Source organism: Gymnoscopelus braueri (genome assembly GCF_963280865.1).
Source record: "Gymnoscopelus braueri genome assembly, chromosome: 12".
Lineage (NCBI taxonomy): Eukaryota > Metazoa > Chordata > Actinopteri > Myctophiformes > Myctophidae > Gymnoscopelus > Gymnoscopelus braueri.
The window spans coordinates 45,957,488-45,972,104 of NC_137614.1; the positions used below are offsets into that span (position 1 = coordinate 45,957,488).

At 41.7% G+C, this 14,617-nt stretch overlaps 2 protein-coding genes across 2 annotated transcripts in view; one reads left to right on the forward strand and one right to left on the reverse strand.

Moving 5' to 3' along the window:
- The window catches only part of LOC308097645 (transmembrane prolyl 4-hydroxylase-like), a 50,245-nt gene extending 37,110 nt beyond the window's left edge, over positions 1-13,135 (reverse strand). Inside the window, exons 1-3 of the mRNA XM_080445570.1 lie at positions 12,937-13,135; positions 10,826-11,296; positions 10,074-10,155 (exon numbers count right to left, since the gene is read on the reverse strand). Coding sequence (XP_080301696.1) covers positions 10,074-10,155; positions 10,826-11,266 — 523 coding nt within the window. The 5' untranslated portion in view covers positions 11,267-11,296; positions 12,937-13,135. The remainder of the gene's footprint in view (positions 1-10,073; positions 10,156-10,825; positions 11,297-12,936) is intronic.
- LOC308097393 (secreted frizzled-related protein 5) lies at positions 137-3,072 on the forward strand (the record flags this gene model as incomplete). The annotated part of the gene is made up of 4 exons (XM_080445149.1): positions 137-369; positions 1,373-1,548; positions 1,895-1,981; positions 2,750-3,072. Exons 1-4 carry the CDS (start codon positions 191-193, stop codon positions 3,070-3,072), a joined length of 765 nt encoding a protein of 254 aa, XP_080301275.1. The 5' UTR covers positions 137-190.
- Positions 13,136-14,617: the final 1,482 nt, after the last annotated feature.

Genomic DNA, 14,617 nt, shown 5'->3' on the forward strand with positions numbered 1-14,617 from the left:
AGCGGACACGGAGGCACTGAGACCTGAAGATATCGGTGCATCTTCTAGACCAAAGACTGAACAAGACGACGGAGTGACAACGGGACATTACAGTGCCGAACCCGTGGTGGTCTCGACGGGCGGCGGAGGAGAAGGTGGGCGCCGCTGGGAGCCCCGCAGCCCCTCTCGCTGCGTGCCCGTGCCGCCGCGCATGGCTCTGTGCCAGGGCATCGGCTACGACGAGATGAGGATGCCCAACCTGCTGGGACACGAGTCTCCGGCGGAGGCCGTGCAGCAGAGCGCCAGCTGGCTGCCCCTGCTCTCCAGGGAGTGTCACCCCGACGCCCGCATCTTCCTCTGCTCTCTGTTTGCGCCCATCTGTCTGGACAGGTCAGTCTTTATTCTGTGATCAATCCACTTAAAAGCCCATATGGTTTATATGCTACTGCATTTTCTGTTTTCAGTTATTGTGGGGAAAGCTTTTGCTGAAAATAGCGAGCTTGTATATCGGCTATTTTCAATGCGCAAAATCATTCCTTGACATGCTGGCTGAAATCAGTCATGGTGACTTTAATCCATGAATTTTCAGTGTGATGTTTAGAATAGCCTGGGGTGTGTTTCTGAGTCTTGACTGGGTCCAGGGCTGCATTTTAGAACTGACTGTTGTAGAACATTGGACAAAACATCAAAGGAACCGTGCCAACAGAAATGTTTTTTTTCTGCTCCTGAAACTGAATTTTACATGAACCCTATCTTTGGGGCTCATACATCTAGGACAGGCTGTTTTTAAGAGTCATGTCATTCTTTTTCTGGGAACAAGAAAAAAGAAAAAGACAAAAAAAACAGGGACAAACAAGGGGGCATTAATATGAGAACATCTGCAGGTGAGAAGTAGTGGGGAGGTTAAAGCCCAGATGAAACCTATGCAAATCTGGTCTAAAGACTCAGCAAACTTCCCGGTTTCATGTAATCAACCACCGGGCCCTCAAAAAAAGCACTACCGTCTCCTTTCCTTTCACTTTACAAATTAAAAAAACACTTTAGTTGAGAAAAGAATACATAAATAGCCAAACGTTATCTGACCAGGTCTAGTTTCTTTCCCACCACCACAACAACAGTATTGATTTGTACCTTGTGATCTAATCCAGTGGTTCTCAACCTTTTCATGCCATGACAGCCCAAAATAATCATATTTGAACTGGACTGACAAGCACTTGGAATGTAGGAGTTGAGGCATTACATTTAGTTTGACTCAGTTCCACAGATAAAAATTGAGAAAATAGACAATCTACAAGCTCACAACGCCTCGCGTTGCCTCTTTCTTATATTGTTTGACAATTTGACCAATGTTTGACCATTCCATCATCCTTTCCCCCCCGCCCTGCACCATCAGGTTGGTAGCACCCTGCAGGAGTTTGTGTGAAACCGTGCGAGACAGCTGTGCGCCGATCATGGGTTGCTATGGCTACCCCTGGCCCGACATCCTGCGCTGTGACCAGTTTCCTGCGGACGACCAGCTGTGCATCTCGTCCATCACCAACACCAGCGTGAGCCCAGGACCACGAAGAGGTGAGAGATTCTACAAATGCCTTCTGAATCAGTGGTTCTCAAACCTTTCTGTATATATATATATATATATTTTTTTTTTCAATTTGACCCAAAGACCAAGGAGATTTATTTTTCGAAGATCTAGACTCCTATCCACTTCCTTGTTAACTTAAAACTTAAAAATTCTGTATCTCGGCTCCTGAGTACTTTTTTTTTTTCAATGAAAAACTCTGGCACTGGCTAAAAAAATATGAAAATACCTCTGGGCAGTTAATGGGTTAAGAGCGTCTGCTAAATGCCTAAATTGTAAATTGTAAACTGGCGTCCTGACTGACCTAATGAGTTTGTTTGTTTGTTTGTGTTTCAGTGCCTCAAGCGAGCTGCATGGACTGTGAGCTGGAGGAGGCCTCCTCTTCTAAAGACACACTGGACACGTTCTGCAGGAGTGACTTTGGTGAGCAGTGTGGCATTATACACTTCCACATCGTCTCTGTCGGGTGGAGACCTCATAACGTCCAAAATAGTTACTTTCAGTGGTGGAAAAAGTACTTAAATTCTTTACTTAAGTAAAAGTACCAATACTGCAATATAAAAATACTCTGTTACAAGTAAAAGTCAAGAATTCAAAAATTACTTGAGTAAAAGTACAAAAGTATTGGCATCAAAATGTACTTAAAGTACCAAAAGTAAAAGTACTAAATATTTGAAAATAGCAGATCTACAAGCTCGCGACGCGTTGTGAGCTTGTAGATCGGCTATTTTCAAATAGCCTAGTTATAAAATAGGTCTAAAGTGGTTAAATTATGTTTCATAATATAATGATTTATATCTGAAAAGCAACTAGTAACTAAAGTTTTCAAATAATTGTAGTGGAGTAAAAGTATAATATTTGCCTCTGAGATGTAGCGGAGTAGAAGTGAAAGTATTGGAAATTGGAAATACTCAAGTAAAGTACAAATACCTCAAAATTGTACTTAAGTACAGTACTTAAGTAAATGTACTTAGTTACTTTCCACCACTGGTTTACTTTTCAGGATTCAAATTCAAAAGCAGCAAAAGTCGCACATCTCTATAAGAACACGTTTGAATCCATAATAACTTTGTGCTCTCGCTACGTCTGTCCCCCCTCTAGTGGTGTAGTAACGTCTGTCCCCCCCTCTAGTGGTCTAGTAACGAACACGTTAATAACTTTCTGTTCTCGCTACGTCTGTCCCCCCTCTAGTGGTGAAACTGCGTCTGACGAAGATCAAGTTCAGTCCCGCGAGCGTGGCCCAGTTCAGCCTGGCGTCCAAGCTGGAGGTCCTGAAGCACGGCCCCCTGCTGGGCGGAGAGATCCGCTCCCGCATCGAGCTCTGGCTGGAGAGAGACGCCACCTGCGTGAGGAACATGACGCGCCGCCAGCCCCGCGGCGGCACCTTCCTGGTGACGGGCACGGTGCAGGGGGAGCGCCTGGTGGTCAACAAGGCGTACGCCTGGCAGAGGCTCGACAAGAACCTGGTGGCGGCGGCTCGCAAGTGGAAGCGCCATCGGTGCGCCGCGAACTAGGGCTTAACCCTTTGATACCTGGAACGCTTCTGTGTCACTTTAGATGCCTTTGGCTATTCAAAAATAGCAGATATACAAGCTCATAGCGCGGCACCGAGTGCCGCGCTACGAGCTTGTAGATCTGCTATTTTTGAAAAATCGTGAAAAAATATATTTTATATTTTTTTCAAAAAACTGTTAGGATTTAGATTTTTTTAAAGAATCGCCTCAGGTCTTAATGGGTTAAATGGGTAGAGCTGGGGCTTATGGGTAATGAAGGTTAGCCAATGGAACTGCACTATCTGTACCGAGTGGACCTCTGACACAGACCTACTGTACATATAAAACAGAGCTGCTACCTTTAAACACATTTTAAATCTGAAGCTTTTTTGTATACCATTTTAAATAGTTTTGGGGAAAATGCTGCTAATTATCCCAAAAGTGACTGCAAAAGATTGCTGCTATTTGTTTCAAAAAGCTTTATACCCTGTATATATAACATGTATATAACGTCACAATGTGACACAGCTCCGTTTAACACAATGCTGTACCCTCTCCAACTGTACATACTTTCCCCATTTTATTCTTATATTGTTTTTATTATGTTTTGACACTTGCTTTGGCAATGTTATGTTTTCTCATGCCAATTAAAGCTCCTTTGAATTGAATTGAATAACGTCTGGAGGAACAGTGCGAAGCTGTGCTTTGAATAGAGTGTTAAAACAGTTACAGGATGGCTAAACATACTCGTACGGTACATGTACATACAAGTACAATGAATCTAAAGTGTTAATATTGGACTTTACTGTGTAATAGTTATATCCCAAATATGTCCTAATCCTCAATGTTTGAGTGAGAAGGTTATTTAAGATCTTTTCCAAATTATAGGGATAACTTGTAAATCAAAAAAAGGATGCTTGTCCTGAACGTCGCTTTCCCTAATAAAGACTATTTTTACACATTTCAGACTTGGATTATTCCCCTTTTGAGCTTATAAATGTATACATTGAACATTTGAGTCATATATAAATGATCCACCATGCAGGACTTATTTTTAAATGCAATATTAACACACTCTCTGTTTACATTTTATTAAAAATAAGTGCTATTTGGCAGATCATAAATATGCTGGAAATTGCCGGTGGGATTCACAATCAATCACATCTACAAATGTCTTCTAAATCTCAACAGTATTCTGAAAAACGTAGGTTTCTAGATCAGTGGCGCTTGAACGTTTTCATGTCATGGACCCCCAAAATTAAATGTATTTGACCGCCGACCCCCATCTCAAAATATTTGGTTCCAGGATCCCCAGAAGCAAAGATTTGAGTAAAAAAAATATACTGACATGATAATGAGTTTGATCATGATACTGACCTGTTACTGACCATGATACTGACCATGATACTGATATGATACTGACATGATACATACAATGATACTGACAACGATACTGACACTTTTCTCAACAATTTGAGATGTTATTACATTATGAACGTTTATTACATTATGAGCGGCTACGTAAGGTTCTTAACGTAACACATTATTACATTATGCAAAAATCAGTTATTAAGTTATGCGCTCATGATTTTATTACATTGTGAGCTAATTATTACGTTATGAGCTTTTATTACATTTAGTTTATTAGTCCATGGGCCAGACCAGAAGTCAGGGACACGAAAGGTGGCAAAATCTCTTTGGCACCATTTTGTTTGTAGGGTCCATATAAGTACTTTGAAACATGATAGCCTTTTCAAATGAGTAGCTTTAATACTTTTTTAGGATATTATTTTTTTTGCCATTATCTCCCCACATTATCTGCACAGTAGTCCTGTACCTGCCCTATAGACCCGTTCGCAATTTGGTGGTAGGAGAATTTCTCACTTGAACAATGGGTACCTAGACATGAAAAATCACAGAGGTGCTCGTCCGCCATAGTGCCACGAATGGCGCAATGGCCAAATCAAATATGGCTGCCATCGGCTATGATGAAAATCCAACTTCTTTGTTTCTGAGTGTATATACACGTGCAATACCTCCATTTTGACTAATTGTGGGGTGGGGAATTCATTTCTGATATTGTTATGACCACTTTGGGTGATGTTGACCTTGAAAGGTCCTTGGCCATAACTTGGCCATTGTTAGGACTAAAAACAGGTGCAAGAAGACTAATTCAACTAATTCTGACATTTATAATTCCTTTCTGATATTGTTTTGACCATTAAGGAGCATCTTGTCATTGAAATATCAAAGTCAATGTCATTTTTCAATAACTCAGTTACTCAATAATTGTGTTCTTCACAATCACTTTCATTGTATTTTTTTTTCAATACTGATTTGTTTTATTTATAACAAAAGACATACACATGAGACATAACAATTATAAATATCCCCTTTAACTTTTATTTTAATTTGGAAATGAGCAAATAAGAGTGTTATAGACCTACAAAATGAAATACAAATAAAATCATAACACAAAATCAAACTAGAAAAAGTGCTCCTCGGAGCACAAGTCTCCGCCAGGTCAGGTAGGTTATTATGGCCTCGTGGTAGCGCTATAACAGGCCAATGTGAAAAGGAGGGCATTTCTTCCTTGGCAAAGTGGGAATCTATGCGGAAAAGGTAATGGAAATCGCATGCTGCGTTCAGGATTTGAGACATTTTGTTCAAAACGAACCAATCCTGCAAACTTTGGCAGGTGTGTGTTTATGACGAAGAGCACCCACCCATGTGTGTGTGTTGTGCCTTGGGATATTTAGCTATGCACACTTCTCTGGGGCATGACATGATATGTTTACTGGGTTGTATGTACAGTATGTCTAAAAAGAACAGGAGCACTCAAAAAATGTGGAGGAGAGGATAAAAAGTTAATATGCAGATTATTATATAAAGCGCGAGAACTGAACCCGATCACTCCCTGATGAAGACCATGACACTTGTGTGACGGCATAAAGTCCACCTACCACACAGATGGACTTTTGGTCAAATTGACCTTTTTTTCCTGCGTTATCATTGGCCACTGTCTCCCCTCGGGGCTCCACACGTCCTAACACCTTCTTCCCCACGCAGCGGGGATACCATAGTCTTATAAATATTATTTCAATCCCACTCACATATCACAGGTATACTACGCTTCATTTGACTTAGAGACAGAAAACTAAATCTGATATATAACTAACGTATTAACTTTTCAAAAAACTAAAAATACGAACATATACCACACACTGTAGGCCTACAGTAGTAGTCACTACAACACTCACTTCTACTGTACAGTATGTCACAGGAGCAATCCATATGAATTCAACAGTCAAAGCATTATTCCTTTTCACATTGGCAAAGTAATCACCAAAAATCATTATTCAATATACCAACAGTCACACAAAAGTTCTACATCCAGTCCAGTGCTTTTCTATTCCGTACATACAACATACCATTAGGGCTGTGAATCGTCTGCTATCTCACGATTCGATTCAATTCCGATTCTTGGGGTCACGATTCCGATTTTTATAGATTTTTTCAAAACAAACGATTCTCGATTCAAAACGATTCTCGATTCAAAACGATTCTTGATTCAAAACATAGGATTTCAGGATCTACTCCAATCTGCTGGCATGAGAACAGAGTACATTTATGTAGCTTTTGTAATTGTAAAGGTTTTATCAACTGATAATAATGTAAACACACAAAGGTAAATCCAAGATTTTTTTTTTGAAAATCCATTATTTTTTAAATGAGTCGATTCTGAATCGTCCAACAGTAGAATCGCGATTCATATTCGAATTGATTTTTTCCAACACCCCTACATACCATCATGTCAACAAAATGTTTCCCTCAATAAAACAGTCACAACAGGACTCCTAAAATAATGCTATACTATGGTATTATGAAAACATGGCATCTGTCTACCTAACATGCTATCTAAATTACATTTTAGCCTTTGCATAATCCTGCAAGGTCGTCAAGGCTAGGGCAAGTGCTACAGGCTTTTTAGACAAGTATACGTACAACCCATACAGTAAACAGATCCCGTCATGCCCCAGAGAAGTGTACATAGTTAATATCACAAGGTACAACACACACCTGAGGTCATAGTGTACATAGTTAATATCACAAGGTACAGTACAACACACACCTGAGGTCATAGGTGCCGATGCTGTGGGTGCTCCCTGTCATAAACACACACCTGAGGTGGTGCACTGGGCGCTTCGCGTGACACCACGGTGTTCCGCCAGTTTTCTGAACAAACATATGTTGCTACCAGTGGCGTAAAGTAACTACCGGTACGTACATTTACTCAAGTACTGTACTTAAATACACTTGAGGATTTTTTACTTTACTGGAGTATTTCCAATTTGCAATTTTTTGAAAACTTTAGTTACTAGTTACTTTGTAGATTTTGATTATTATTACAAAACAGTAACCACTTCAACCCTATATATACACATTTCGGCCATTTGAAAATAGCCGATCTAAAAGCTCGATCTACAAGCCGATCTACAAGCTCACAATGCGTCGCTTCATGACGCATTGTGAGCTTGTAGATCGGCATTCCTGTACAGTAGGCTACCCTTTGATTGTTTGTTATTCTGAAGGAAATGTGTTCAAACGCAACAGATTATTGAGAAACCATTACGCACGCTGCATGCGCTCAATGCTCAAATGGTAATAGGTAATTCATGTATTTGTGCAAGATGACCCAGCTGTAAAATGTGTAATATTACTAATTATGTTCAATCCAAAATATCATGCTGTAAGTGTTTGCATTTACTACACACACTGCTATATATATATATATTGTATATATATATAAGAATTGTTTTACAAAACTCAGCCTCCTGGTGGCGCTCTAAAAGGCACATTTGAAAAATGCAGGGCAAAGGTGTTTCCTTGGCCTGAGGTGTTGTGAGATTGTAGACATGCCATTTGCTGAATGTTCGCCCCAGAATAGGCATGCTAGGGTTCATGTGGTTAAATAAGTGCATGAAAGAGATTGAATAATGTTTTTTTTCCCTCTGTATGACATGTTCTATAAAAGTTAGAGAATTTTTTCATTCTTTGGAACTATGGTTGGTGTCATTGAAGGCTGATAACTGGGACTAAGCTACTATTTGGGAAGGGCTACCATGTTGAAATATTATCTAGATATATAGACCTTTTCAAAATACCAAACTAGAGTTTGCCACCTTGAGTGTCCCTGATTAGTGAAAATTCTGGCCTGGGCCCATGGACTATATATGTTACAGTACGATTGGAAAACCAGGACGATTGAAGAAAGCGCACTTGTTTTTACCACTCAACCAGCAATTCTGTAGAAAAAGCACTAGAGGGAGCCACAAGCCAGGCTTTCCAAATAAAGTGCACACACATATATGGCCGCAACACACACACACACACACACACACACACACACACACACACACACACACACACACACACACACACACACACACACACACACACACACACACACACACACACACACACACACACACACACACACACACACACACACGAAAAGAACGGCGCTGATTCGACTCATCAGAGCATCGGCCGGTCAGCGCGGGCACTCGCGCCTCCTCGGCCTCAAGCTCTGCTGAGTCGGCGCGCCTCCGTCATGGACAATAACTATTATCACGTGACACGTGCGTGTGAACCATGGTATAGGTGTGAACGCGTGTTCAGCGTACCCCTAGCGTAGCTTCCTGGTTGCTACGTGGGGGGGGTCGGGGGAACAACAACAGACAGGTCCGCGTCGCATCAAAGCCCCGCCTCGCCCCGAAGCCCCGTGCCTAAAAACGAGCGCTCTGTCTTCAATCGTCCTGGTTCTCCAATCGTACTGTGACATATGTACTACGGGACAGTGTTGCCATGTCCGCTTACTATAAGCCACTTTGAGCTTGTTTTTCTGTAAAGTTGCTTGTAGATATTGGTAGTTGCAGGTTGTGTGGCTTGTTTCTAAAGTGTAGTTGCTTATTTGGGCTAATTATTATTTAAACCAGTGGTTCTCAAATATTTTCAAGTCATGGACCCCCAAATGAATATGTATTTGTCCCTAACCTCCCATCTGAAAATGTTTTGTGGCAGATTTGTGTTGTTATAATGTTTCAAACATCTTCCAAAAATCCCACATTTCATTTCAAGATTTTCAAATAGCCGATCATTTAAAGCGCTCATGTGGCCTAGTCGCTTCTTTTGGGCTTGTTTTCATAGACCTGGTTGCTTATTTCTCTCACAAAATCTGGCAACACTTCTATGGGAGACGCTAAGCATGTGTAGGCTAGCTGTCCTGTTACTGAGAAAAAAACGCAATAAAAGTCACTAAATCTGAGTCCACAAACTGCACAAAAACAATCGTTGTCTACAAAACTTGTTTCGCCCCCTACAGCACTGTGCTATATTATTTATGTGTGTGTTTAAGGAACGGCTGGGTCCATTTGGTTCTGTACACTGCCAGAGCAAACAAACACGGTGGAGTGAGCCTTGCTTTGCTTTCACCCATTCAACACCCGCAGAGTAAAGAAAGAAAAAAAGAAAGAAAGGAAAGAGGGACCAGAGGGAAACTTTTTTCTCACTACTGCCCAGAGGTCTCCAAGGGTACTTCTTGCTAACGTACGGTGAATGCACGTCGGGTTGAGTTCAGTCCGCAGGCGGACGGATGGTAAATTCAAGGAAAATTCAACGGACAAAACGTGACAAATCTGTCTCCCCCTCCAGTCCCTATGTCAGCCCATGATTCTTACGGACAGTACAGCTAAATGACACACTAATCTGTCAGCACCACTGCCTTAAACATGTAATGTTGTCGTTAGTAGGAATAAACACAGAAGTACCCGGGAGGAAGTGGACTAAGAAAGGGGAGGGGCCAAACCAAGTTCCTGGAAAAAGGAGGAGGTGCCTCCAGAGGCAAAAAACATATTTTTCCTCTTTTTTTACCAATTGGGTTCCCAGATTGATCGCACACACACACACACACACCACACACCACACACACACACACAGAGTGTGAAGCAGGGTGTTCTTACCAAAGAGCAGAGGTTTTAGACTGAGGGTCTTCATCTCGTGAGTTCTACCAGGTATGAGGGACAGCCGTTGGATGTGGCCCACCTACGAATGCATGTATGAAATACAGAAAGAGTCAGGAGAATATCTCATAGTGGTCAGTGAGTGGCACGAGGTCATCGCGACCTCGTCGACATTAATTGTCTGCCTTTGAAAATAGCATGTCTTGATCAAAAATACATAGTTAAAAAAAATAATGTACACAGGAGCCGAGATACAGGATTTTTAAGTAATAAGTTAACCAAGAGGTGAATGGAGCAGCACATCTTTTGATTACGATATCTTGGGTTCTGTGTGATTTTTTTTTTTTTTAATTACGTTTTTTAAGTCAGTCGCAGATTACGTTTTTTTTTACGTCAGTGGCAGTGAATGAGTTAAAAAGGGTGAACTTGACGAATGTATTCAGGAATCAGGAATTTAAGAGGATGTTACGAGGGTCCATGGCCTTGTGTATACCAAAACTGAGGGTCCTTGAAATAAAATAAAAAGTTTGCAAATCACTGCTCTAAATCATACATATAGGCACTAAGGCTAAATAGAAACATATTGTTAACGCTTTGACCGCCAATGACAACATTTCTCGTCATATTTTGCTAAGGCGCAGCCTGCCAATGACGAGAATGACAAGATTTTGTGTTTTCAGTGGTTTTCCACAAGATGGCGCTGTTTCGCTAACCTGGGAGTCACCATTAGACTCCCTGAGAAGCAGTCTCACCCGTATTCCTTCGATGCGAGGTAGACTGAAGCTTTGGCGGTAGTCGTCATCCATATCCAGATCTCTAGGGGTTTGGGGGGCCGAGGAGTGGGGGGTCCCCACTCCGAGAGGACCCCCGTGGTCGTCGTCGCTGGCGGGCGAAGGCGGGTCCCCGACGACGTCGTCGCCGCCCAGCATCATGTCCCCCGGGCCGTTGTTGTAGTGCACGTAGAGCAGCAGGGCGATGACGTTCAGGATGTACACGTGGAAGAAGACCATGACCACCACGAAGTACGCCCGGGAGCACACGTTGGTCTTCTGGATGGAGAGGCGCCCGTCGGGGCGTAGCAGGTTGGACCGGTACGGGGGGATGTAGGGGCACGACGGAGGGTCTCCGTCCATGCCGCAGGATTCGTCCTCCTCGCCTGGGACGTCCTGAGTCTCTCCCATCATTGCCTCCATCGCTTATAGAACGACTGCACCTTATAGTGGCTGCACAATAAAATAGTTTCGTTTTTAGTTTATTTGAATTGCACATAGGACCACTGGACCAATGGAAGCGAGCATTATTGTATAACTGTAAACCTGTACTTTTTGCAAACTGTTAATAAAGTATTCAATCAATCAATCAATGTTGGTTAAAAACATTCAAGTATAAAACACAATAACGTCCAGGGCTTATTTCCATTGTGGTCACCTTACAACAAACAAACAAACAAAAAAGTGATACTCCACGTTGAGTGGCAGTCATCTAATAAATAAAAACAATTTACATAGCAAAACATCATCACACTATAACTTTGTATAAAATAAGAGATTTAACCACTTGAACCCCAGTATAGAGGTTTTAAGTGGTTAAAAAAAACCTTGATTGACATAAGAACCCTTTCCATTAGCCCTAGGATGGCTGTGATATTACATGATACATTTCATGCATACATAAAGTGTATGGATGAAATGCATGCAATATCACAGCCCTTCTAGATATTAAAATAGCCTGACATTATAGTTAATACATATAACATTGATTGAATATTTTATTAGACAGAAATGCAAACAACACAGTACAGTCATACACTTGTTTCTAATGAGGTCTTGAAACTTCAATAATACAATTAAAAATAATAATAATAATAATAATAATAATAATAATATAAAATAAAAATAAATAAACAAGCAGCAAAGCTAACTGTTTTTAATGCAGACAATGCCCATCAGTAGAATGTTCCTGATCTTTGCACATCATGACGTGAATGAAGTCAATGAACCAACTAAAACGTCTGTTTCACTGTGCTTCCTGTATCTCACAGAAAATAACATTCATACACTTTTAAAACCATTAAAGAAGTAGAGAAAATAGCAGATCTACAAGCTCAACACGTGTCGCATTGCGACGTGTGGTGAGCTTGTAGATCTGCTATTTTCACTAGATTGGTCCCGGGGGGGGGGGAGAGTACATCAAATGGGTCTCTCAAGCTAAAAGGTTTGGGAACCACTGCTGTATCTTGTAATGTATGGTTGATGACATGTTAACAAGCTGAAGCTAACCTCACTCCCCACGACAGCTCCGAGAAGAGGTCCCGCTGCACAGGGTCCCGGCAGTGGTAGAGTCCGCCCAAACGCAGTGAAAATCACCCTTTTTGCAACATCGTATCCAAAAAGTAAAGGTAGCCTCAGACACCTACAGCCGTTTGACATTTCGCCGGAAAGTAAAATTTAACCGACGGGGTTGAGAACCCCGTTTAAATCGCTTATTTAGTCAGCCAGTGCCATGTTTTTCCCCTTCAACCCGGAAGAACACCCCCGACGGCAGGTGCCGGTACTGCTCCCATGTACTATGGCACAGGCTGACTAAATAAGCGATTTAAACGTTTTTTTTTCCAACCTCGTCGGTTAAATTTAACTTTCCGGTCAAATGGCAAACGTCCCTAGGCGTTTCGGACCACCTTTACTTTTTGGATACGATTTTGCAAATAAGGTGATCTTCACTGCATTTGGACGGACTCTAGCTCTGCCGGGACAAGAGACAGCGGGACCTCCTCGTCTAGTAGCTACCGTGGAGGAGAGGGAGGTTCCAAACGGGGGCTAGCAAAGCTACCAGAGAGCCTGTTATAAACAACAACGCCACTAACCTCTAACAGATCTCCAGTAGACAACAGCCCCGTCGTCCCTGATGCTTCTGTGGAGCCAAACGGGCCGATCCGGGTGAAAGGGGAGATGTGTCGCAGCCTGTCGTTGTCTTTGGTAGAGAAATATGTCATCGTTCTTATGCTCAGAGATCGCTTTAAGCCGCTAGCTGGGCTAGTGCTAGCTGAAGCTGATGATGTGATGATGGTGCTGGGTGCCCCTGACAACCTGCCTAACAACAAGAAGAGGCACACAGACAGACGCCAACGAGAGCCGAGGAGTTTGACCTTTCCACGTCTGAAGTATGTCATTACCGCTCCCTAGTGGATGAAAAGAGAAAGGGAAAAAATATATAGTGTACATATATATATATATATAGTATACATACTGTACTGTATGTATGTGAGTATGTATATATATATATTATTATTTATTTATTTTTAATTTAGAGTAGCCAATAATGTTTTACTTATGTAAAAGTATCAATACTGCAATGTAGAAGTACTCCGTTACAAGTAAAAGTCCGGAATTCAAAATTTAAAAGTGTAAAAGTACAAAAGTATTGGTATCAAAATGTACTTAAAGTACCAAAAGTACAAAAATGTTTGAAAATAGCAGATCTACAAGCTCACAACGCGTCACGATGTGAGCTTGTAGATCGGCTATTTTCAAATAGCCTATGTACAAAATAGGGCTCAAGTGGTTAATGTATGTTTTATAATATAATAATTTATATCTGAAAAGTAACTAGTAACTAAAGTTTTCAAATAATTGTAGTGGAGTAAAAAGTACAATATTTGCCTCTCTGAGATGTAGTGGAGTAGAAGTAAAAGTGTTGGAAATTGGAAATACTCAAGTAAAGTACAGATACCTCAAAATTGTACTTAAGTACAGTACTTGAGTACATGTACTTAGTTACTTTACACCACTGTTTAAGACGTTATGCCAAGTGATTCCTCCCCACACACACTTCCGTGTCGTCACTGCTGTTGTATCCTACTGACTCACCTGCCAGTGAGGGGCCCCCACCAGGAGGACATAGGGCCCTTTTCCCACTCCTCTGGCTCCTGCCCAACATTCCCCGCTGACAGGTGCCCTCCCAGCCCGTGGGATTGCATGATGCAATGACAAATATCACCCTCCCTGCCCGGCTTCCCTCCCCCAAAACACTGAAACACGGGCCAATTGTGTGCGCATGGACGCCCGACAAAGCCTGATGCACCACGGTTACAAACACACGCACACACACACGCACACGCATGCACACGCTCACGCACACACACACACACACACACGCACGCACACGCGCACGCACACGCACAGCACACACACACACACCCATTACACCCACATTTAGAACAAACATGGGAAAATTCTCATTCTACTACTCTTCCACCAAAATGTGGAATAATACCCTGACACCATCCATTAAAAGATGTGTAACACTGGTCTCTTTCAAAATTGGCCTGAAAAAAAAACATGGAAAGGAGGTGTAATTCACTGCCGCCGTTTTTTTTCCTTTGTACATATAGTGTTTGTATTTGTTGATGACATGTGTTACTTTTTGATGCTATGTTGATTAATTGAATTCATAGGACCACAAAAATGTCAACCAAACAACACGCTATTTGTGGAGGATTGATCGTCTAGTCAGTAAGAATACTCTGAAGATTCTTGCAGGGGCCC